Below are 23,671 nucleotides of genomic sequence, written 5' to 3'. Positions count from 1 at the left end.
TTCTCCACAGGCAATACTGATAATATTTGTTATTTACAACTTGTTTTGAATTTCTCAGCTTGAAGCTGTCTTCAGTGATCCCTCACCAGGCACTACAATCTTCTATCTACCAATGGATGTATCCATTATACTGTACGTGTGTCTGCAGCTACATACATGTGTGTGTGTGTGTGTGTGTATATATATATATATATATATATATATATATATATATATATATATATATATATATATATATATATATATATATATATATATATATATATATATATATATATATATATATATATATATATATATATATATATATATATATATATATATATATATATATATATATATATATATATATATATATATATATATATATATATATATATATATATATATATATATATATATATATATATATATATATATATATATATATATATATATATATATATATATATATATATATATATATATATATATATATATATATATATATATATATATATATATATATATATATATATATATATATATATATATATATATATATATATATATATATATATATATATATATATATATATATATATATATATATATATATATATATATATATATATATATATATATATATATATATATATATATATATATATATATATATATATATATATATATATATATATATATATATATATATATATATATATATATATATATATATATATATATATATATATATATATATATATATATATATATATATATATATACAGACACACACACTCACACACACACAAACTCACACATATGCAGAAGTCTCTTGACAAGTGAAGTTCTCATAGCAAAAACACACACTTACACACACTTAAACACACACACACACACACACACACACACACACACACACACACACACACACATATGCACACTATCCTATGGTGCTGCCTTGTTGTGTCCTAGAGAGGCTGTCTGGGGCGAGGGAGGTCACCAAACAAGTCGACGGAGGTTGTGTGAACACTGCGAGCCAGAGCCTTGATGGAGGCGCCCATCTGGTTGATGTCACTTGGTCTCTGTTGACAACACAGCACACACATTAACACAACACACACCTCACAAGGAAACACAAGAGCTAAGCTGCAAAATGTTGAAGACAAAACCAAGAAAACCAATATTAATCAAGAATTTTAACTGTGCTATAGCTCGGAGTAAATGCCAAGTTGAAAAATTCAGAATACCAATGAAGTGATGAACTGCTACAACTTTTACCAATACAACATATTAGGCAATATGCAAGACTGAGGGATGTGAATCAACAGTCACTACTACACTTACCAACTCAGAACAGAAAACAAGAGAGAAAACAGTGTGTGTGTCTCCCACTGTCAGGGAAAATGGATCTGTGGTGCTGACACTGACACTGACTCCATAGTTGCACATGATACCTATGATACAAGATAAACCAAAACCACAACAACTTCACAACAAGAAAGCAAAATGTAAAGAACTAGGAAAATACAGTGATTCAATAAAGTGGGAAGATCAACTGGATATAAATGATCAACTACTAATGAAATTTCAAATGAAGGAGTCAGAAGATACATCCATTACAGAAAAGGACAGTGTAATGGTAAAAGAAATGGTCAGACAGTCACTGCATTGGTGTAGGATAAAGAGTGATGTGTTATGGAAAAGATACAGAAGACATGGAGAGAAGAGAAGCAGAAACTGAATATCCAAAGAACAATAAACAAATGTGAAGACAACCCCAAGACATTCTACAGTTGTTAATATCAAGACCAAACTGAAAGACAAAATTCTGTCTGACAGATGAAGGAAAAAATGATTATACTGAGGAAGAAATATGTGACATACTAAATAAGAAACTCTAATCAATATTTACAGATCAAAAACATTTATGGAAGACCAAAACAAAGCCAGAAAAAAAAAAAAAAAAAAAAAAAAAACTGGATAATTTAGTAATCAGATGTAAAAAAATAGAAGCAGAGATGAAAGCACTGGACAAAAACATAGGTATGGATCCTGACGACATTTCCTGCTGGGTACTGAAGCAATGTGCAAAACAAGTAAGTAAGCCACTCAACATATTAATGCAAGGTTCCCTAAAGCAGAGGAAGCTGATGCAAAGCTGGAAAAGAGTGGACAGAGTAATGCTATCTAAGAAAAGGAACAAATAAAACTCTGTCAACTAAAGGGCACTTTCTCTAACAAGTGGAAAGATTAGTAGGGAAGAACTGGTCAGATCAAATACAGGTAACTAATCATCATCACATACACAATTTGGTGCCACAAGAGGAAATACCTGTGTATCAAACTTATTAGGCTATTACTGTAAATGCCAGACTGTAAGACAACTCCGTATGTATGACAATCCCCAATTTTTTAAGGAAAAGTTTAGGTTTTGAGCTATCACTGCTGTATAAGACGACCCCTTAATGGTGAAGGGTGCATCACTGATGAACTGCAACATGAAGAACTTGTGTGACAGTCAGCTGCCTCACTTAAGTATGTTAGTATCATGGTAAACTTTACAATCCCTTTTCTGCACAGTTCCATGTGTTTCTGAACTCCAAAATGGCAGGAACATGAATTACTTTCTTTTCTTGATGACTACGGTATACTAATCATCTCAAGTTTATTGCTGGTGCCTCACTTGGCCCTGGGGAGCTGTAATATGGCCGTTCCCTCACTACCACTGCTGCTAGTTTTAAAATACAGCCACCATTGATTTCCTGATCCAACAATTAGCTCACATACAAGTACCGTAATATATAAGGTTTTAAAAGAATTAAAAATCAAAGCCATAATCAGTATCTATGAAAGTCATGGTTTCTGTTAGCCTTATTGGCAACTTGATGATGATTATTGTTATGGCATGGCTGGGTGTGCTGACATGTGATGCTGTCAGTAAACATTTGACACCCTTAGAGAGAATAGCCCATGATGAAATTGAAAAAAAGAAGAGCATATGATTACAATTTGGAAAGAAAGACAAAAGAAAATAAGCCAAGAATAGAAGAATACAAAGAAGAAGAAGAAATATACAAAAAAGTGGTAGCCGATACAAAGGCATTCAATCTCACACCCACTACAGGCCTAAGCTGACTCTGGGTAATCACATCAACAACACGGAGGGAAGCATATGCAGTGTGGCCCGGGTCTGGCAGCAACTCTAACAAACAGTGACCTCAGGCCAGGGTGTCGGGGGAACAACTCACCTCTATCACCCGCGGCTCCGGCATGGGTTTGGCCCGAGCTGCCGCCCACATGGGCACGTTCACCGGCACTGACTTGGCCAGGTCCCTAATGGAGTCCCGGCCTCCAGGGATGTGCATGCCCTCGCCAATGATGGAGTCTGGAAGCACCACAGAGTGACTGGTCAGCCTTGCCACTGTTAGCCACACTCCACACTAAACACTATGCTGACTCATTATTCTGGAACACACCACCCACTACCTTAATCTATTGGCCATTACAATTAGAGTTCATCAATGTGTTGGTATTGGCAGTATTGGCCCACTTAAGAAGTATTAGTATTGGCCAATTATTTGCTGATACTACCAATACTTAAAAACGGAATTTATTATGTCATGTGCCTCACTCTGCAAGTTATTCTGTTCAGCAGAGTTTGGATATTCTATAGCAATGAAGATAAAAATCAATGAGAATAATACGGCATATTGAACCCATAGTGAGTAGTGTGTAGTAACATACTCTTTGCTAATGAGTCACTACTGCTACTGTATGTGTACAAGACAGATCGGTGGTGGACTCAGGGCCCTGCTACATTCCTCACCTCAGTCAGCACACAGACACAATGCAGTCTGGTGCTGTGTGTAGGTGAGTTAAGGTCTGCCAGTTTTATCATGTTATCGCTTTTCCGGTGTGTGGAGTGTATTGTGGTCTCAGTCCAACCCGAAGATCAGTCTATGAGCTCTGAGCTCGCTCCGTAATGGGGAAGACTGGCTGGGTGACCAGCAGACGACTGAGGTGAACACACACACACACACACACACACACACACACACACACACACACACACACACACACAAGGGGCCACATGAGCATAAAGCCCAGGCCCTGTAAAACTACAACACACACACACACACACACACACACACACACACACACACACACACACACAAGGGGCACATGAGCATAAAGCCCAGGCCCTGTAAAACTACAACTAAGTAACACACACACACACACACACACACACACACACACACACACACACACACACACACACACACACACACACACACACACAATGAATGTCACAGCAAAGGAGGTCACTCATGGACACGGCTGTCTTTGAAATGGCGGGGGTGGCTGCCATCACATGTCGTGATGCCTATTAAAAAACAGAACAATAATGTCTATCTTATAAGAAAAAAACCACATACGACTGTGGGCAACATTCTTAAAGACTGGTTTCCAGTGCACTTATCAATTTTGTGGTACTGGTATCAGTATTGCTCAAAATTGTGGCATCGCTACATCTCCAATTACAATAAGGGTTCTACAGTAAAGACAACATTTGTCACAATGATTCACCTAGCAACAAATCTTATCTTCTTCTACACCCTGGAACAATGAAACAAAGCAACACAGTGCCGCTACACCCTGCCACAGCCTGGCACCACTCACCATCCGTGTCGTCCTCATCCTCGGAGTGGCAGGGGAGTATGCCACCCACCATGCCGCCGTCCGTCATGCCCTCCATGTCAAACAGACCTGCAATGTGAGCATAGCATGACACTGGTCTTCACTACACTAACTGTCACTGTCATGTGCACATACTGTCACATTCATGGCTCCACCACACTCCCCACAGTGGCACAGGAAGGCAGTGGTAGAGCTGCCTGGATGGATACAAGGACACACCTTCCACATCTAGAGACTGAGCCACCTGGCGGCCATCGTGCTTGCTGGCCCTCGGCACTGCCATGGAGGACGAGAGGCGCATGTTCCGCATCCCAGCCTGTGTGGAGGACAAGGAGCAACTCAGCACATGCACACTTACCACAACCAACCATCAATAGTGGATGGAGCTTGTCTTTGACTCCTAAAAAGAAAGAAAGAAAGAAAGAGAGAGAGAGAGAGAGAGAGAGAGAGAGAGAGAGAGAGAGAGAGAGAGAGAGAGAGAGAGAGAGAGAGAGAGAGAGAGAGAGAGAGAGAGAGAGAGAGAGAGAGAGAGCGGGTGTGTTGTGGTTACTTTCTGCCATCACATCTATAAGAGGAAAACCTGCTCTATTTCATATTAAGTTACCTTCAGTTGAAAAAACAAAAGAAAAACTGTAAACCTCCAAAGACCGGTAAATGAAGACAAAAACTGAGTGATTGGCGAGTCTTTGTTATTTTTTTGTCATCTGCATTTCCTCAACCCAATGCCTGCTCTCTCTCTCTCTCTCTCTCTCTTCCTTTTTCCAAGAAGTATTTTTACATGTTGCATGTAGAGGTATTGGCACTTGGCACTTGGCACTTGGTCACACTTCCTGGCGCAGATGCCATATTTACAATGGGGGAAGACTTTTTCTTTAAAGAGAACACACCTTAATTTTTGTCTCATCAGTGATGTGGAACAAAAGTTAAAAAGATTTTGGAAATAAATTCAGAAACTCATCAATTTGTATTGAAAGAGAGAGAAAGACAGAGACAGAAGATAAGAAAGTGAAAGAGGTGAGGAGAGAAAGCTACATCTTTAATTCATCTATTCTTGGTAAGACAAATTTTTATAACTGTACACTTCTTAAATAATTATTAACTCTAACATTTTGACACTGAGTGTTGAATGAGGTGGTTTCAAGGTTCAAATTATATTTTTCACGTTACTAAAAGAGAATAAATTACCAAAAAGGGAAAATACGACAAACCGCTCTCAGTAACGGACAATTCACAGTAATGGACATCCCTCATACCCAAACAGTCCATTATTGCAAGGCACCACTCTATTTATTACTTAACTACACACCAACACAATGAGTGGTTGGGCCAGTACACACTGAGAGGCGCTCACCGTGACACCCTGTGCGTGGTTCATGGTGAGAGGCTGGGAGTTGCCTCGGACCTGCAGGCTGACCAGCGGGGGAATCTCTCCCTCACTCTCTTCCCTCAGGCCGGGCACGTCGTCATCCAGGCCGTCCTCAGCCTCGCCCAAGCCCATCCTGGAGTGAGTGCTGAAGGGGTCACTCTGCCTCGGCCTCGCCCCATCCATGTCAAAGCCACACAGCACGTCGTCCTCCGCTTGTGAATGCAAGTTGGCCTGAAAGAACAAATTTGCCGCATTGAACACACTCGGTGCAGCACACCAACACTTGACAAATTTTTGTTTATTCAGTTAGTCCAGGATTTTAAACGGTCACTTGCATGTTCACACATCCCACCTACACTATACATAACTATGAAATGGGCAAATTAGAAGAATAAAACAGATTAACTATCACACAATGCCAATATATGAATATCTTTCATCAGTCTCACACAGTTCAAGTGTTATCACAGCACTGCGGGACCTAAAGGTAAACAATTCTTTTGATTTTTTCTTTTCCTTGTGTGTTGCTGATTAGACAAGTTTTTAAAAAATTTGACGGTCTAATCTATCTTTAACTGCCACCAGCTCTCTAGAACCCTGCCAAGGTGCAGCCACAACCAGGCAGTTCCCACAGATGGCTGTCCCTGCATCACCTCACTGCACACTCTGAACCTTTCATTCCCCTCCCTCTGTTGTCTCACCATCTCCACCATTCCCTCTCCACACACCACAGGTCACCCTCTCACAATGACTGCATCCACCACATTCCTCATCACTGGTGATGACCTGATGACCTGACCTGCATGTTTGAGATGAGCCTCATAACAGTCTGGCGGTCCTGGCGTGCACGGTAGGTCAGGGCCTGGAGAGCTGCCTGCTGCTGCTTGGTGTATGACTGAATGTTGGCTTCCACCTGTGACTGGGCCTTCTTCAGGAACCTTGTCATCTGGAAACCAAAGCCATCAGTTGACACTCGGCAAACTGTCATCTTCACCATATCTTTTAATACAACTAACCAAGAGTGTGGATGATGTGTGTCAATGTGCTGCATCTGCTTATCTGCATATATGTATATATCAGGCCAGCACTCACAATGCCACACACACATAACATAACATAACATAACATAAATAATAGGATAACAAAGGGCCACCAGGGCCCATCTAGGTTATCCTGTATCAGTCGCACAGCGACCTCGTCATCAATACTTAAAGATACACTTACAAGTACACAATACATTATATACTAATTCTAAATATTTGGCCCATTAACAGGGCTAAGTCCTGCAGCGAAATCCTCTACAATTTGTTGTCCCCATACATGGGGATCATGTCTTATTTAACTATAGTAAATTTCTTATAAAAACTATCATGCAGTGCTATAGATTTATAATTATGTATAGCACTGCATGATAGTTTTTATAAGAAATTTACTATAGTTAAATAAGACATGATCCCCATGTATGGGGACCACAAATTGTAGAGGATTTCGCTGCAGGACTTAGCCCTGTTAATGGGCCAAATATTTAGAATTAGTATATAATGTATTGTGTACTTGTAAGTGTATCTTTAAGTATTGATGACGAGGTCGCTGTGCAACTGATACAGGATAACCTAGATGGGCCCTGGTGGCCCTTTGTTATCCTATTATTTATGTTATGTTATGTTATGTGTGTGTGGCATTGTGAGTGCTGGCCTGATATATACATATATGCAGATAAGCAGATGGAAGTCTTTTAGTACATCTTGATATAGACAATAAAGGACAAATAAAGGGAAGGTTGCTCTTTTTGGATTTCAAAGGAGAGATTTCCAGCTACACATCATTCATTACCCCTTCACCATACCCTTTCATACCACACAGGTGACAGGAGACTAAACCCTAGTGTGCTGTATAAGACACACCTTACCACAACACACACACTCTTTAACAAGATGCACATTTGATAACCTTCCAACTTAAGATTATTTCAAAAAGCTTCACATCCTGTCCAGCAATAATGTTATTCCAAAAGTTCATGTTGTCATGCAGCAGCAGCAGCAGTAGTAGCATCTCCAGCTGTTCTTAGATGTGATGCAGCAGGAATGTGTTGTTGGTGGAGAGGTGAGGCATGGCAAAGCTCAGTAGTACACACCTGCTGCTGAATGTCACTAAGAGCTGCGTCAGTCTCTGGGGATCTGTCACCAGGGAACTCTGTAGGGGAGAGTGGTGGTGGAGACTGGCTGTCCAGGGCTGTGGGTAACACTAGGTTGAACACGGGAGAGTAGCCATCACACTTCTGCAGCATCTGGAATCTTGTTGGCATCACTCTGCATCATGAAGGCATTCAGTCACTAATAGTCACATCAACCTAGTACTTGCTTTACTAAATTACCTTAATGTCACTTGACTCATTTAGAAAATAAACAGTATTCTGATAACAACAAATGCATGTAACTATATATGGATGAAGTAAAATAAATAAGGATTCAGACAACAGAAATAAAAAAATAATAATTCAAGAGCAACTATTATGAATCAAACTGTAGTGGTCTAGGACTGTACACTAAGGTGGCAGGCAGACAATGAGTGGTAGTGGTGAGGCACAGAGGCTGGTGGTGTCACAGTTAAGTCATGAAATTTTTAGTGAGGGCCACCTCAGGGAAAGGGGAACACACTGAAAACCAGCTTGCTGAGTCTAATAACACATCTGAAGGCACTACACCACAAACAATATCACTGTGCCCACAGCAGCTACACACACAGCACTCACACTGAACACTCGGTGCCACAACCTTTGGCACCCCCTAAGCTTACCAGTGTCTCTTCTGAACTGGGTCAAGGCGACCTGTGCCAGACAGACACCCTAGCTAACCCTAAACTCCTAGACCATAGATAGTGTGTGGTGTCCCTGGGGTTCCTTCAGGTAAGAGGGATGACACAGGCTTGGTAGTCAGCTGTTAAAAAAATTGTTGCTGCTAGGGAGGTCAAAGCCAATATGGCTGACGTCCCTGCAGTTCATCCTCCTCCTCGCGGAGGTTCCTACCTGAAATTCAGGTGTGCGTAGTTAAATGTGAAACCTAGTGAGTTTAAAAATGCTTCACGGAGCATTTCATATGGTTTTGGATCATTGCAAAACTATCTTCTATTATGAAGTATCATAATACTAGATATATGAGAAGCGTTTGAATTTTGTCTCTACTGATATAAGTACATTCCCTTCCTCTGTCTCTCTCTCTCTCAGTCAGTCCAGCAGTGATCATCCTCACTCTCCACACTCACACTCACACACTCACAATGAGCAGAGCGCTGGCAGCCACGTCTCCCCCGACACCTCGCGTGGCGTGAGTGAGGAGGTGGCAGTTGAGGCACTCAAGGACAGTCCAGCCACCCACCCTGCAGCGCCGCACCAGGAACCTCTGTCCCTCAGTTATGCCACCCAGGCCTAGGGTGACAGGACAAGCTCCCTGCACAATGGATATCAGACTTGGAGATCATCTAAGCATAATTCACCTGACCGGCCACCCTTCACTCAGTTCTTTCTTCCATGGACACAGATCTCAGGTCAGCTTTGCACCCAAATGATACAGCACAACCTAATTCCATGTGGAGCACTTGGTGAGGGAGGAAGGCTGTCAGTGTGCCTTCCCCACAAAGGTGAACCTAACAAGGACAGGTGAAATAATTATATGTGGATCAGGAATGACATGAGCCTGGTGTAGGAGTAAAGTCATCTAAGAGTGTGTGTTGGGACAAGTTAAGTGGCAGGCTGTGAGAGGTGAGGAAGTATGTAGAGGTGCATGATTTTATACAGTATAGCTTAGACCTGCATTGACAGTGTAACTTTAACATGTATTTATTGAAAAATATAAATAACAAGTCTTTGTTATCCCCATCATCACGCCTACTCTATGTAATTATTCTCCAACATTGAGTAACTTCTTCAAATTTTACTTTTTATCCAATATAGTTACATAAGTGTGTAGTTTTCATTTCACATCTGTCTTTGTTCAGTTTTTCCTACAGATGATGTACAAGCCTTGCCTCTGTCATGTCCTCAATGCCATGATCTCTATTCTTCATGTTTCTATCATGTCTTCTTTACTAGAACCTATATCCTATCAATCAAATATCTATTCCTTCACACTGCCTGCCACTGGTCCACACAGAGACAGTGGGCCAAGGCCGAGGGGTGTGTGTCTGTAGCTACCTTGAGGAAGAAGGGGTGCTGTCGCTCTGAAGGGCTGAGGTTGGGTATTCCGGCCACAAGGGATTCAGGAGACTCCTGCACATGCAGACGGATATTTAAACAACTGCATGCTAACTGCACCATCGTCGTCCTGCAACACAACAACACGTCAGTAAGGAAATAGATCAAGACTGTTGTAAATTTTAAAATCTCACACATAAGTTACACAGTTCTCTCACCCATAGTTTGTTGTTCCATGCCTCACAGTGAACTGATTTCCACTGTTTATGCCACCACACAATCACACAATCCTGTGGTAAAGTTAACTAACACGATTGCTTCACTATCACACTAAATCTTAAGTCAACATTCACCTCCTACAGTTTCCTCCACTTACCAAAACTAACAACAATGAACACAACATAACCTAACTTTATTTCTCAATTAGAAAAAAAAAAAAAAGTTAAAATATTGTGGATTTAGTTTGAGTTGCCACAACCACTGAAACATTTAGCCTTTGATCATTTCCTTCATCTGTTCACATTTCTAAGTACTACATATTTTTACTCAAAACTACACACAGCATTATCATATATTTGGTGATGCTACTCCTGAGCGAGTGGAATGAATAATGTGATGAGTGAAGCCGGATGTGACTGGCAAGCAGCAGTGGTGTCCTCTATCATCTCAGCACAAGAGTCCCACCACAGCGCTGGGTGTGTCCCTCTGCCCTCCTTCCCACCACTACTGTCCCACCACAGTGCTGTGTGTGTCCCTCTGCCCTCCCTCCCATCACTACTGTCCCATCACAGTGCTATGTGTCACCCTGCCCTCCCCTCCCACCACGGCGCTGTGTGTCACCCTGTCCTCCCTCTTATACTGCTCAGAGCTCCACTGCTACTCGTTCACCCAGTCGTCCTCACCTCCGTCTGCCTTAGTCTACGAGTTTCGTCCGGCAGCCCTCGGCCTTCTCTCGCTGTGTTTGTGGGTGCGAGCAGCCCACCACGCAAGGGCATTACACTTCAGACACAGGCCTCACACAGATGCCTATTAGATCTAAGAGAGAAAGCCTCTTAAACAAACTTCCAAGGAAAGGAAAAGAAAAGATAATCATATGAAAATGTAGTTAGAAATAAAGATCACGAGCTAAACTACTGGTGTGTGTGTGTGTATTTACCTAATTGTATTTACCTAATTGTAACATACGGGAAAAGAGCTATGCTCGTGTTGTCCCGTCTCCATATCTATTAATGTCCAGCTTTTTCTTAAAATCATGAATATTCCTTGCGTTGACCACTTCCACGTCTAAACTATTCCATGCTTCCACCCTTCTATGAGGGAAGCTATATTTTTTCACATCTCTCCTATAAGTGGCCATTTTAGTTTTTTCCCATGCCCTCTCGACATTCTTCCATTCCACATACACAGATCTTCCCTATCCATTTTTTCCATGCCAATCATCACTCTGTATATTGCTATCAGGTCTCCCTTTCTTCTGTTTTCCAGGGTTGGAAGTTGCATTCTTTTCAGTCTGTCTTCATAAGTCAAATCTCTTAAGTCAGGCACCATTTTCGTTGCAGCCCTCTGTACTTTCTCTAGTTTCCTTATGTGTTTCTTTAAGTTCGAGCCCACTGTATTGTTGCATATTCAAGCCTCGGTCTTATCATTGCAGTAATTATTTTCTTCATCATTTCTTCATCTAGATATACGAACGCCACTCTTATGTTCCTCAATAAGTTCAATACTTCTCCAATTATTTTGTTTATATGTCTCTCTGGCGATAGGTCATTGGTAATTGTCACCCCAAGGTCTTTTTCTTCATGACTGGTTTTATGTCTTCATTTCCTATCTTGTACATACTCCTGATTCTTCTTTCACTCTTGCCAAACTCTATTTTCTTGCATTTTGTCGTGTTGAACTCCATTTGCCATGTACAGCTCCATTTCCATATTCTGTCCAAGTCTTCCTGGAGTAGTTCGCAATCTTTGTCACATCTCACTTTTCGTAACAATTTTGCATCGCCTGCAAATAGGCTCACATAACTGGACACCCCATCCACCATGTCATTTATGTAGACTGCGAACATTACTGGTGCCAACACTGATCCCTGTGGAACTCCACTCTCCACCAATCCCCATTCTGATGGTCTGTCCTTAATTATTGTTCTCATTTCTCTTCCTACCAAAAGTCTTCCATCCATTTTAGTAAACTGCCATGCACTCCTCCTACCATTTCAAGTTTCCAGATCAGTCTCTGGTGTGGTACCTTATCAAAGGCCTTTTTTAAATCCAGATATATTCCATCAGCCCAACCATCTCTTTCCTGTATTACATCTATCACCCTCGAATAGTAACATATCAGGTTTGTCGTGCATGAACGCCCTTTCCTAAAACCAAATTGACACTCACAAAGTATGTCATTTTTCTCCAAGAAGTCTGTCCATCTAGTCTTCACCACCCTCTCACACATCTTAGCTACCACACTTGTAAGTGACACTGGTCTATAGTTCAATGGGTCTCTCTTGTTACCTGATTTATAGATTGGGACAATGTTAGCTCTTTTCCAGTCTTGGGGCACTACGCCTTCCCTTAATGTGTGTGTGTGTGTGTGTGTGTGTGTGTGTGTGTGTGTGTGTGTGTGTGTGTGTGTGTGTGTAATAATAATAATAATAATAATAATAATAATAATAATAATAATAATAATAATAATAATAATAATATCAAACTACTGGTGTGTGTGTGTGTGTGTGTGTGCGTATTTACCTAGTTGTATATTACAGGATTTGAGAGTTGCTCATAGTGACCTGTCTCCCTATCTAATTTTATCCAACTTTTCCTTAAAATTATGCACACTTTCTACTGTTACAATCTCATCATTCAAGCTGTTCCAATTGTCTACCATCGTAAGTGAAAAACTAAACTTTTTAATGTTTAATATTTCTAATATATTTGTGTGTGTGTGTGTGTGTTTGTCCAGTGCTAGTGTGGATGTTTGTGGACTGATGGATCGAGTATAACTTCAGGCAACACAGCACAGTGTGGGGCAGGGCAGGGTGGAGCAGCCACCACATCTCACCAAATTAAAGTACGTGGCAAATATCCAAAACATATCCAGTTCCACAAAGGAGCAACTAACAACTGGGTTATAATCAGATCTGCTGCCTAAGATAAGGTTCCTCAGATGCTGAGGCCACTATCATCACTCCTGCTAACGAGTATTCAATGTCACCTCACAACACAGTTCACCACACCTTGCTTGCTCATCCCTGTGCTCGTGTCAACTCACCAAAACACAGTGCCTCCACCAACACTGACACCTCGCTACAATTACTTATATAAAGCACATTAGTATTCTGTAAGTGAGGCAAACTTGGGAACAACACATTGGGTATTCTTTTCATTATCCTGTGCACCACGACAAGCACCAAGGCGGCCACACTAATCTAATCGGTGCGTCTTGTAAATATGAACCTTGCAACACACACACACATACATACACACACACACACACACACAAGGGTCAGGTCCGTGTGTGTGTGTGTGTGTGTGTTGCAGCACGTCAACACTCCACCGAATTCCTGTGTCTGATGCGTGACACAGTACAGTACGTACACACCTCACGGCAGAGGGAGAAAGTGGTGAGTGAGAGTAGCGAGTGGTGAGTGGTGTGTTTGCTCCCAGGATGATAAGACGCAACACCAACGCCACCACCACCACAACCACGGCCTTGACTCCTCCTTCTTCCCTCCTTGTGTTGCCTTAGCCTCTAGTGTTGCAACATTCACCACACCGCCACACACCTCACAGCCTCCCCTGCAGCACACCCTACCCTGCCCTGCCTCTCCCTGCCTCACCTGCCTCTCCCTCCGCCGCCGCCCTCGCCAATCGCCTCTCTCTTACAACTTTTACTACCGTCTACCACACACACTCTACCACACTATACATTACACCAATGGTCCCTGGCTGGTGCTCTCCCTCTATTATTGTCGTGGTGAAAATATTATATCAATCCAGTTGTTTGTAATTTATTTGTCCTTGATATTCGAAAACTTCATTGGTTTATTGCAGTGCCTTTAGTTGATTCACTTGTTATTTCTTGTGCTGTTAGGAATAATGCGTATTTGCTAGTTGAGGGTGAAGGAGGCGTGTCTGTAAAGGGTAATTCCCCTACATCAGAGCCCCTGCCTCCCTGTACTCTCTGACCTCTTGTGTGTGTGTGTGTATGTGCCGTGCCGCACGTTTATCATGGAAATCATATGATCCAACATGTCTCTCGCTGCATAACGGCAGACTATTACATTATCGGGCTTGGCTTGAACGAGGGTCATCTGATTACTATATACCTACACTGGTGAGGCACGAGGTACCCTCCCAAGTGTGGTGTCAGTATGAAGCAACGACAAGTTGGCCAGAAATACTGAGTCATCAAAAGGTTTGCCCCGGAAATAAAGAAATAAAAAAATACACATATTCAAGACATGCAAATAGTTTTATCTTGTTACATTGTGTAGGTACAGGAGTGATGAACTAGGTGGATCGTGGATGTATCTGCCAATATCTATATGTGAACAGAAGGGACAACCGCCGTCACCGCCACTCACTGCTACGACGCCCGCCGCCCTCACACCATGCAGCCCGCCAAATACCCACCCACCCACTCGCCCACATACACTCAGCATGGGGGAATTTTAGAGGGATTTTGGGATAATACAACAACAACAACAATAACATCAACAACAACAACAACAATATGACGCCCGTGACGCGCCCAAAGCCACGACACATCTCCAGTAACACCCCAAGACTGCATGACTTGATAAGCCGTCCGAGCTAAGCATACAGGACACACACACACACACACACACACACACACACACACACACTCTGCATTGCTATAGTACTCGTGCGTAAGTCATTACCCTATAGACTACAAGCGAGACAAGGGTCTTATAATCCCATGTAGAATATTGAAAAACTTACCCTAGCACCGTGAGTGACTGGAGGAAGAGATGAGTGAATCACCTAGTCATACGTACATTAATTAAGTCTATCTTAAGTTCATCTTCAGCTGCATGTACGTACGTAGGTGGCGACCAAGGATTCTGTATATTCCTTGGTGGCGACCTGCCTATGTAAGTAAGTTCGTTACTGCTACAAGTACGTAGACTGAAGGGAATGCTAGTCTATACAGTATCGCCGACCATAAAATGACACTTCCGAGAATGATATTATAATTGTTGCATACTGTATACACAAAAGAAAAAAAAAAATGGATTCATGAAGACCACACGTATTTTTAGTGATGAAATAGTGATAGACATGCGCAACTTTACACCTGCACGGACTGTGACAAAGCCGCTGTGCTCGCTCTCTAATGCGCCAGTGAGATCCCTGTCTTACGTAAAAAAAAAGAATAAAAGAATAGTAATCATGAAAGTGTAAAAGGGTAATATCTTGCTGTAGCTTCTGAAAACAGTCTTTACGAAGGAATAAAGCGGCGGTGCTCATGTTAACTCTCTAATATGACAATTGTAGATGACAGTTATCATAGTTACACCTTTTCTTGCAACGCGATGCCATGAATGCAATCAGGACAAGAAAATACACATGGGGATGTAGTTTAGTAGTGTTTGCGGCCTTTTAAGAGTAGTCTTGTGAGTGAGGGAAGTAGCTGTACATGTGCCTACTATCAACCCCTTCAGTACTATGACGTGTTTCCACATTCATTCTGGTTACTATTTGATGATTTTCTATAGCTTCAGAAACTTATGTGGGGGATTAAAATAGTGAAGACTCTGGCCATTAATCTCCTGACCCCCACAGACTCTTCCTAATGTCAATAAAATGATGTAATCGTACACAAAACTTAAGGTAGAAATGAGTCCTAGTACTGAATGGGTTAACCGCTTCAATACTGGGACACATTTTTACCTTGAGATTTATGTACGATCAGACCATTTTATTTACATTATGAAGAGTATCTAGAGGTCAGCAGAAGATTAATGGCCACAGTCTTCACTATTTTAATCCCCCACACGAGTTTCTGAAGCTGTTCAAAATCACCAAATAGTCACCAGAATGAATATGGAAACACGTCATGGTACTGAAGAGGTTAATGGTAGTACTTGATACCTGTACTATACTCGTAGGCTACCTGTCTTATACACCTTACACAATGGCATGCAATCAGGGAAAGAAAACCCGTGTGGGACTGTCTCTGTGGCCTTTGGATAGTATTATCATAAGCGAGCACAAGGACGCACGGTGCTTTGCTTACCAACACACTGGGATAAGTAATTAGGAGCTCGAATCCCAGGCATGTGAAGACAAAACACGTAAAAGAATGTAGATCGCTGATAATCTTTGTGGCCTTTAAGACTTGACGAGGGAACAAAAGCACCGGTGTTTGCTCTCTAATACGCTGGTTAGATAATTAGGTGTCTCTTGTTTATTGCGACACCAGTTATGGAGAGAAATAAAACACACGAGAATGTAATTGATAACCAATCAATAACTAATCTCTTAAGTTTGAAAATAGTCCTTATGAACCAACAAGATAACAGCGTTCGCTCTCTGACATGACTATTTGATAATCAAGTGATCACAGTCTTGTTATATGCAACACCAGGCTCTTCCCTCTCTCCCTTCCTCCCTCCCTCACAGTGCTCGTAACATACAGGGCGTTGCAAGCAGCTTATAGTGTCACAAACCAGCTCACCTTTGAACCAGTTCCTGCAGAGAGAGAGAGAGAGAGAGAGAGAGAGAGAGAGAGAGAATGCCAAAGCCAAAAGGTGCGAGTCGTTAAGTTGATTCCCTTCCTTACAGTCACCCGCTGCCCTTCCTGTGAGTATTTTACCTGGTCCACCACGGATGACAAGAAGCAAGGACTGTCTGGCGTCCTCACTCTGCTGACACAGCCATCTATCTAGTGTCCATATTTCAGAACGCTTTGCTCTCTCACCACGACTATTTCACAAGTCCACAGAGATGATTAGCGGGAGTGTTTCTCCAAATAATAACGTAGAAATCTTGTCAATCTGCCTCTAGAACTGTAAAAACACCTTAAATATATCACGTCAACTTAAATAAAGCCTTTTGAAATAGTGGAGTGAAACGCAGAAGTGTTTAAGAATACGAGTGAGCTCTATAGACCGTATTCTGAGACACTTCTGCTCGCACCAACACTTCTCCCAAAATGTTGTAGTTGAAGCGACGCGGGTTTCTGAGGGTGTTTTGATGGTTTCAGTAACAGATTAACGTGATTTCTAACATTGCTATCAGGAGAAAACACTCTTGAGAACCGGACTGATAATTTCTGTGTCCTTGGAAAATAGTCGTGGTGAGAGAGCAAAACGTTTCTGAGTATACGCCATATACAGCAGGCAGGCACAGCATACTCCCAGACAAAAGCACTGCACACTCGACACTCGACACCCGCGCACACACCATTCTCTCTAACATCCCCCCCTCTCCCTCCTCGTTGTCTTCCTCATTGTATAACTATTCTAAACTCTCTCTCTCTCTCTCTCTCTAGATGGTTTCTTGATGTATTTGTTCCAGACTGTTCACTTTTAGCAGTAACCCTTTCAATACTGGGACGCATTTTCACCTTCAGATTTGTGTACGATTAGACCATTTTATTGGCATTGGGAAAGGTCTATGGAGGTCAGAAGATTAATGGCAACAGTCTTCATTATTTTAATCTCATAAGTTTCTGAAGATGTATAAAATCACCAAATAGTAAGCAGAATGAATATGGAAACGCGTCATAGTACTGAAGGCCGTTAATAGCTAATGTAATCCCACTTTATAATCAACACTGGAAGGCAACACAATATTCCACGAACCTTAAAACAGACTTTATTAACATCAATTATTTCGAGTCTATTATAATTCCTTGCCTTAACGAGCTAGTTTTGGTAGTTTTACATTACATCACAATCTATGTCGGGGCCTTCACATACCACAGCCATTCCTTGCTATAAAAAAGGTGCATACGTACTCCACCCAGTCACCACTCATCCTTCGCACACCTACCGCTATACAGACCAACTCGTGTACTGCCACAACCACAAACACAGCATGCCACCCTCACCTTGCACTCGTAACGCCCGTATCCAGAAACGCGTTCCATTCTCACTACGACAATTTTCCAAGACCACAGAGACGATTAGCCGAGTTTTAAAGGGGATTTTTCCCGTTCATAATGCAGAAAACTTGTTAACATGTCGCTAGAGTTATAGAAACACCCTTAAAAACCCGTGTCACTTCAACTAGAGCCCTTGAGAAATAGTGAAGGTGCTGTGAGGCGCGGAAGTGTTTCAGAATATAGATAGGCCTTACAACCACCGTGCGTGTATTGTAGGTTCCTATTATGCATCATACTGGTCAAGCTGGACGATGCCTTACAACATCTCTTATAAGCTCAAATTTGTGAATGTTCTGGCCAGTATTCTGAAACGTTTTGCTCTCTCACCATCACTTCTTTCCAAAGGCTCCAGTTGAAGATACTCGTGTTTTTAAGTTTTTTTTTATGATTCTGGTGATAGATTGATAAGATTTCTAGTTTATTTAAAGGATAAACTGTCTTGAAAACCCGTCTAATTGTCTCTGTGGCCTTGGAGAATTGTCGAGGTGAGAGGGGAAGGCATTTCTGAATACGGGAGAGAGAGAGAGAGAGAGAGAGAGAGAGAGAGAGAGAGAGAGAGAGAGAGAGAGAGAGAAAGTTTTTACATAATGTACTTGTATATATCATTCTTACAAGAAATAGTATGTCATGATGGATTGATTATCAGATTGAAGTACAACAAACCAGACAAAGCACAGGAAGCCTTCAGTGACTACAACAGAGTGGCATGGCGCTGCAAGTTTCTAATAAGAGGACCTGAAATAGACTGCATTATAGACTAGGAATACAAATAGCGTTGCTCCCTCAGTAGGCCACACTCCTGCCCTCCCGCCCTTAAGCTCGATGTGTCCACCACCCACACAGACACACATTGACCCAGCTAGCCATGTTGTGTTTAGAGCTACCCAGTGAGATACACACTCCCATCTTTCCCGTGCTTTTGGTTTCCAGCAGGGGTTCTCTATCTTTTTCTCTGAGTTATAAGACCATCTACCCGAGCCACCGGTAATCTGACACCGGACATAATGTTAATTCCGTGGCTGACACTTATTCACTATGCAATGGTACTGCAAAGGTGATTAGATCAGCCATCTAAGTATCTCCGGAAATCTTTTTGTGAACAGTTCGCGAATCCCAGGTTATTGAGAATCCCTGGTTTACAGGATACGCACAAAAGAGATCTGCTTATAGGAAAGAGATCAGGGAGTGTCGTGGTCCTTGGTTGTGCACAAGTCTGTTAATGTCCCACCTGATAGCCTGACAACTGAGAGAGTCTACGGGGTTCATGGGAAGGAAGAGTGAGGATGCAGCAGCAGTGAATACAGAAGTACTGCACTGACCAGACCAGGCAGGGAAAAGACAGCAGCTTGGCGTTTGCAGTGTTGGCGTTTACACTGATCGAGTCTCATCAGGTCAGAAGGACTTGAGCATAATGACTCACACAACTTTAGGGACACTCTCAGGATACTCTTTTAAAGGATGTAATAGAATTTATAAGCTTGCGTGTTAATACAGTAAAGCAAATAGCAGAGAAAAATACTGGTTTTCATGGGGTGGCTCCTCATTCATGTACAGTTTGCATGGTGATCCTTTGAAGGTCACCAAGTCTGTAGGTCCATGAGAGGTGGTGTGGAGGAAGCACAGCACTGGTGCAGCAGTGATGCTACACACAGCCATCACTGCTCCACATACAAAAACACATCCTTCCCCTTAACTATTACTTGATCAAAATGTCTGGCAGCCCTTGACCACAGTGAACCACTCGACCAAAGCCAACCACACACCTGGCTGTACTCAACACTAACACAATACTGCACTCCAGCACCTGTGGCCACCAGCCGCAACGGTGACTGTGAGGGAAACTAGTGGTGGTGGTGGTGGTGGTGGTGGTGGTGGTAGTAGTAGTAGTAGTAGTAGTAGTAGTGGTGGTGGTGGTGGTGGTGGTGGTGGTGGTGGTGGTGGTGGTGGCGGGGAGGACAACATAAATAGCACGTACAGTCACACACATAAAAAAATACATAGTATGTATATAAAGAAATCCCAAGCATGGATTACCACCATAATGACAGACGTATTCATTTAATGGATAACAGATTTTTACAGAAAAAAAACATTAATAATCTTGAAGAAGTGCGAAGTGTGCAAAGCGTTGTAAGTGCAGTAAGGATGAGTGTCCCGCACTGTAGCTACCAATTGTAACCTTGATGGCATCTGTCTAGCATGTTCTACCCTCCATCTGTACCACCTTACCATGTGCCATCCCTACATCTGTTCTCTGCCTTGTGTGTTCCAGCCAGGGATGGTGCTGGGCTGGGGATCCACTCACTTCACTTCTCTTCCTTTGTATTCTCCAAGATATCAAGATTCACAGGAGCATCACTGACTGCTCAAGAGACAGCAGAGTAGGTGTGGCTGTGTGGTAGGAAGCAGGGACGTCACTGTTTAGGAGTGTTGGTAATGTGTATGTCCTTGTAATGTTCTCTCTTGGCATAAATTCCTAGACTGTCTAGGGTTTGCAGTGATCTAGATGTGAGTAACTACTGTGGTGTGAGGTGAGGTGATTGCTGCCTTGTGTGACGTGAGGTGCCTCATGTGACGTGAGGAGTGCCTGGTGTGAGGTGAGGGCTGGCATGACAAATAGTGGCTTTGGTTCTGGATCACTGGGGTGTCTCAACCTAACCAGCCATTTCAATACAGTTTGCTCTTGACACATTCACACCACAAGTCCCTGCTGCTGGTGAGGCTGGCTGGCTGCTGCCCTGTGGCTCCCCGTCATGGCCGTCCCCTGGGGGAGGTCTAAGGAGCAAACATCAGATACAGATGGGTGGATGTGATATACTTGTTACAGTACGTACATGCACGCCAGTACACTGGAGGTCACCAGATACTGTATGTGACTTACACAGGGAGGTACTGCACCACCACAACAAAATGATAATAAAGATGAGTCATTAATTGTGGAACAGACTGAGTCAAGGGCAACTTGCTACAAATGTTACCATCAACACAAATGGTCACAATGAAAAGAAACATAACAACTACATTTGCTGCGAATACTACACCAATAACAATATATGAACCATTATGCCAGACACTGCAACACATGGACAATGAAACGAGTACATCATTCATGACACCAAACAAGAGCTGACTGTATCTGTAAAAAGCAAAAAGTAGCAACCACCACTGCTGGCTGCGTCCGCGTCGGTTACAAAACTATGCCGACGGAAAACACACCGATCTTCATTACCATTTACACTGCACGGGCTCTTTTTCCCATACAGGCATTGTCACCAATTACCCATGAACACTCCTGACGAAGCAATGGCGTGGTGCAGTGAGTGAGGCGTGTTAATGTTGCCGCATGGCGTGGGGACGGGTGAGGCATCCAACTCATCCTGGTCTGGTCAGCTTATCCTCTCCTGCACACTCCCACCTCACTCACTCAGGTGTCTGTCAACCTGCTCTCTTCTCCAATCTCAATGTAAAAGCACCCAGTCATCTTACTCTCTCATTCACTGTTCTCTTGACAGCACACAACCATCTCACTAACTGGTATAACATTGCTGTGCTAAAAGGAAGAAAGTGATTGTTCCCCCTGTAGGTCAGCACAACTCAGCACACACTAGAGCCCCTCTGTTGCTTCCTGCGCCCTACCCTGCCACTTACACCCTCACATCAGAGTCAGACCTTCCCACAACTAAGTGAGAGAAAGAATAGACGTGCATGCATAAGATGTATATTCTAAGTTAAGTGGCTGACAAAACAATTGTGCATAGCGAAAGGAAGGAAGGAAGGAAGGAAGGAAGAACTACTGGTGTCAACTCAAGAAGAGCAGCAATTACTCAGAAATTAGGTAGTACTGTATTTGTGATGTAATCAACTGCAAATGGTGCTTCCATATGAGCTGACCAAAACAGAGACACTTGTAAACACACACACACACACACACACACACACACACACACACACACACACACACACACACACACACACACACACACACACACACACACACACACACAGTCTCAAAACACACTTGTCTTGCACACCTCATAACACGCCCTGCTCCAGGAGGTCTGCCAGCAGGTTGAGCACGCGCTCCTCCCTGCCCGGCGTGCCGAGAGCGATGTCCACACTGCCCACCACAACCAGAGCAGCCATGGCCTGCGCGGCGCGGAAGTCTGCCTCCAGGTCCTGCTTGGTGTACTTGAGTGCCTTGCTCTCGATGCCAAACTTGGACAGCCGGGCCATGAAGGCGTCCCAGTAGGCGGCCAGCAGCTCCGAGCCGTGCTTCCGCCTCTCGGCCGGCTCTAGGGAGGTGGTGAGGAGCAGGGCCACGTCGATGGCCGGCCGCCCGTACATCACCATTTGCCAGTCGATGATGCAGCAGCGCGCGGCGGCGTCCTCTACCTCCTTGAAGAGCAGGTTGTTGCACCAGAAGTCACAGTGTACCAGCGTGTTGAGCTTGTCTGAGGGGGCCAGCACCTCTCGCAGCACCTGGGCAGCCCGCGGGCCGGAGTAGCGGGTGAGGCCCTCCCGCACCTGTGCCTGGTCCTTGCGGGACTCCAGGAACTTGAGCAGGAGAGGCAACCCACGCTCCACCAGACAGTTGAAGGACTCCACCGACTGGTCCACTGACAGCAGGTAAGGGAACTCCTCCTGCAGGTTCTTGCCTTCCTTGTGCTGCAGGGCCACCGTGGCAGCGTGGAAGTTGGCCACCGTCACCAGAGCGGCGCGCGTCTGTGCCGACGTCATGCCGTCAGTCAGCTCCGGCACCTTGTAACCGTGCTGGCACATGTCGTCCAGCACGAGGATGGACTCGGCTGCCTCCTTGTGCTTGGCAAAATACAGGTCTGGGGTCCAGCTGCTCTCCAGGTCCTCCTCCGTCAGGTACTTGCGCTCCACCGCTTCCACCGCTGGCTTGATCTGTCAGGAGGGAACACTCCGCTGAGGACAATGAATCACACCAACACACACCAAGGACCAGATTCATTATAGGCCCAAACAACAGCCAGCGCATTTGTACATCTTGCTCCCATGCAGACACACCGCCAGCTGGAACAGACGGCCAGCAAGACGCCAAACAAGGAACATCGGTGATTATAAGGTGAAGTATGTCTAAGATGGAGAGAACAAAACACACTTATACGTACTATACACTTGACACTAACCTTGCAACCAAACACACACACACACACACACACACACACACACACACACACACACACATACACACACGCACGCACAAAGAGAAGGATGTAACTTCAAAAGACACAATCTAACAATAAAAAAATCTGATAACATAAGAAAAATAGTGATAACAG

General features: G+C 43.1%; 2 protein-coding genes across 2 annotated transcripts in view; both read right to left on the bottom strand.

Moving 5' to 3' along the window:
• Nucleotides 1–771: 771 nt before the first annotated feature.
• LOC123505871 lies at nt 772–14,044 on the bottom strand. The gene is given in 11 exon segments (XM_045257683.1): nt 772–1,067; nt 3,234–3,370; nt 4,666–4,752; nt 4,903–4,999; nt 6,035–6,280; nt 6,849–6,995; nt 8,184–8,339; nt 8,341–8,358; nt 9,325–9,495; nt 10,239–10,368; nt 13,833–14,044. Coding segments are annotated over 10 exon segments (1,296 nt in total). The 5' UTR covers nt 10,362–10,368; nt 13,833–14,044; the 3' UTR covers nt 772–953.
• A 7,117-nt stretch (nt 14,045–21,161) lies between these two features.
• Nucleotides 21,162–23,671, bottom strand: part of LOC123505872 — a 53,964-nt gene continuing 51,454 nt past the window's right edge. Inside the window, exon 4 of the mRNA XM_045257684.1 lies at nt 21,162–23,273. Coding sequence (XP_045113619.1) covers nt 22,398–23,273 — 876 coding nt within the window. The 3' untranslated portion in view covers nt 21,162–22,397. The remainder of the gene's footprint in view (nt 23,274–23,671) is intronic.

Source organism: Portunus trituberculatus, chromosome 18, assembly GCF_017591435.1.
Source record: "Portunus trituberculatus isolate SZX2019 chromosome 18, ASM1759143v1, whole genome shotgun sequence".
Taxonomy (NCBI): domain Eukaryota; kingdom Metazoa; phylum Arthropoda; class Malacostraca; order Decapoda; family Portunidae; genus Portunus; species Portunus trituberculatus.
The sequence above is the reverse complement of the archived record's forward strand: the minus strand, read 5'-3'. Positions and strand labels throughout refer to the sequence as shown.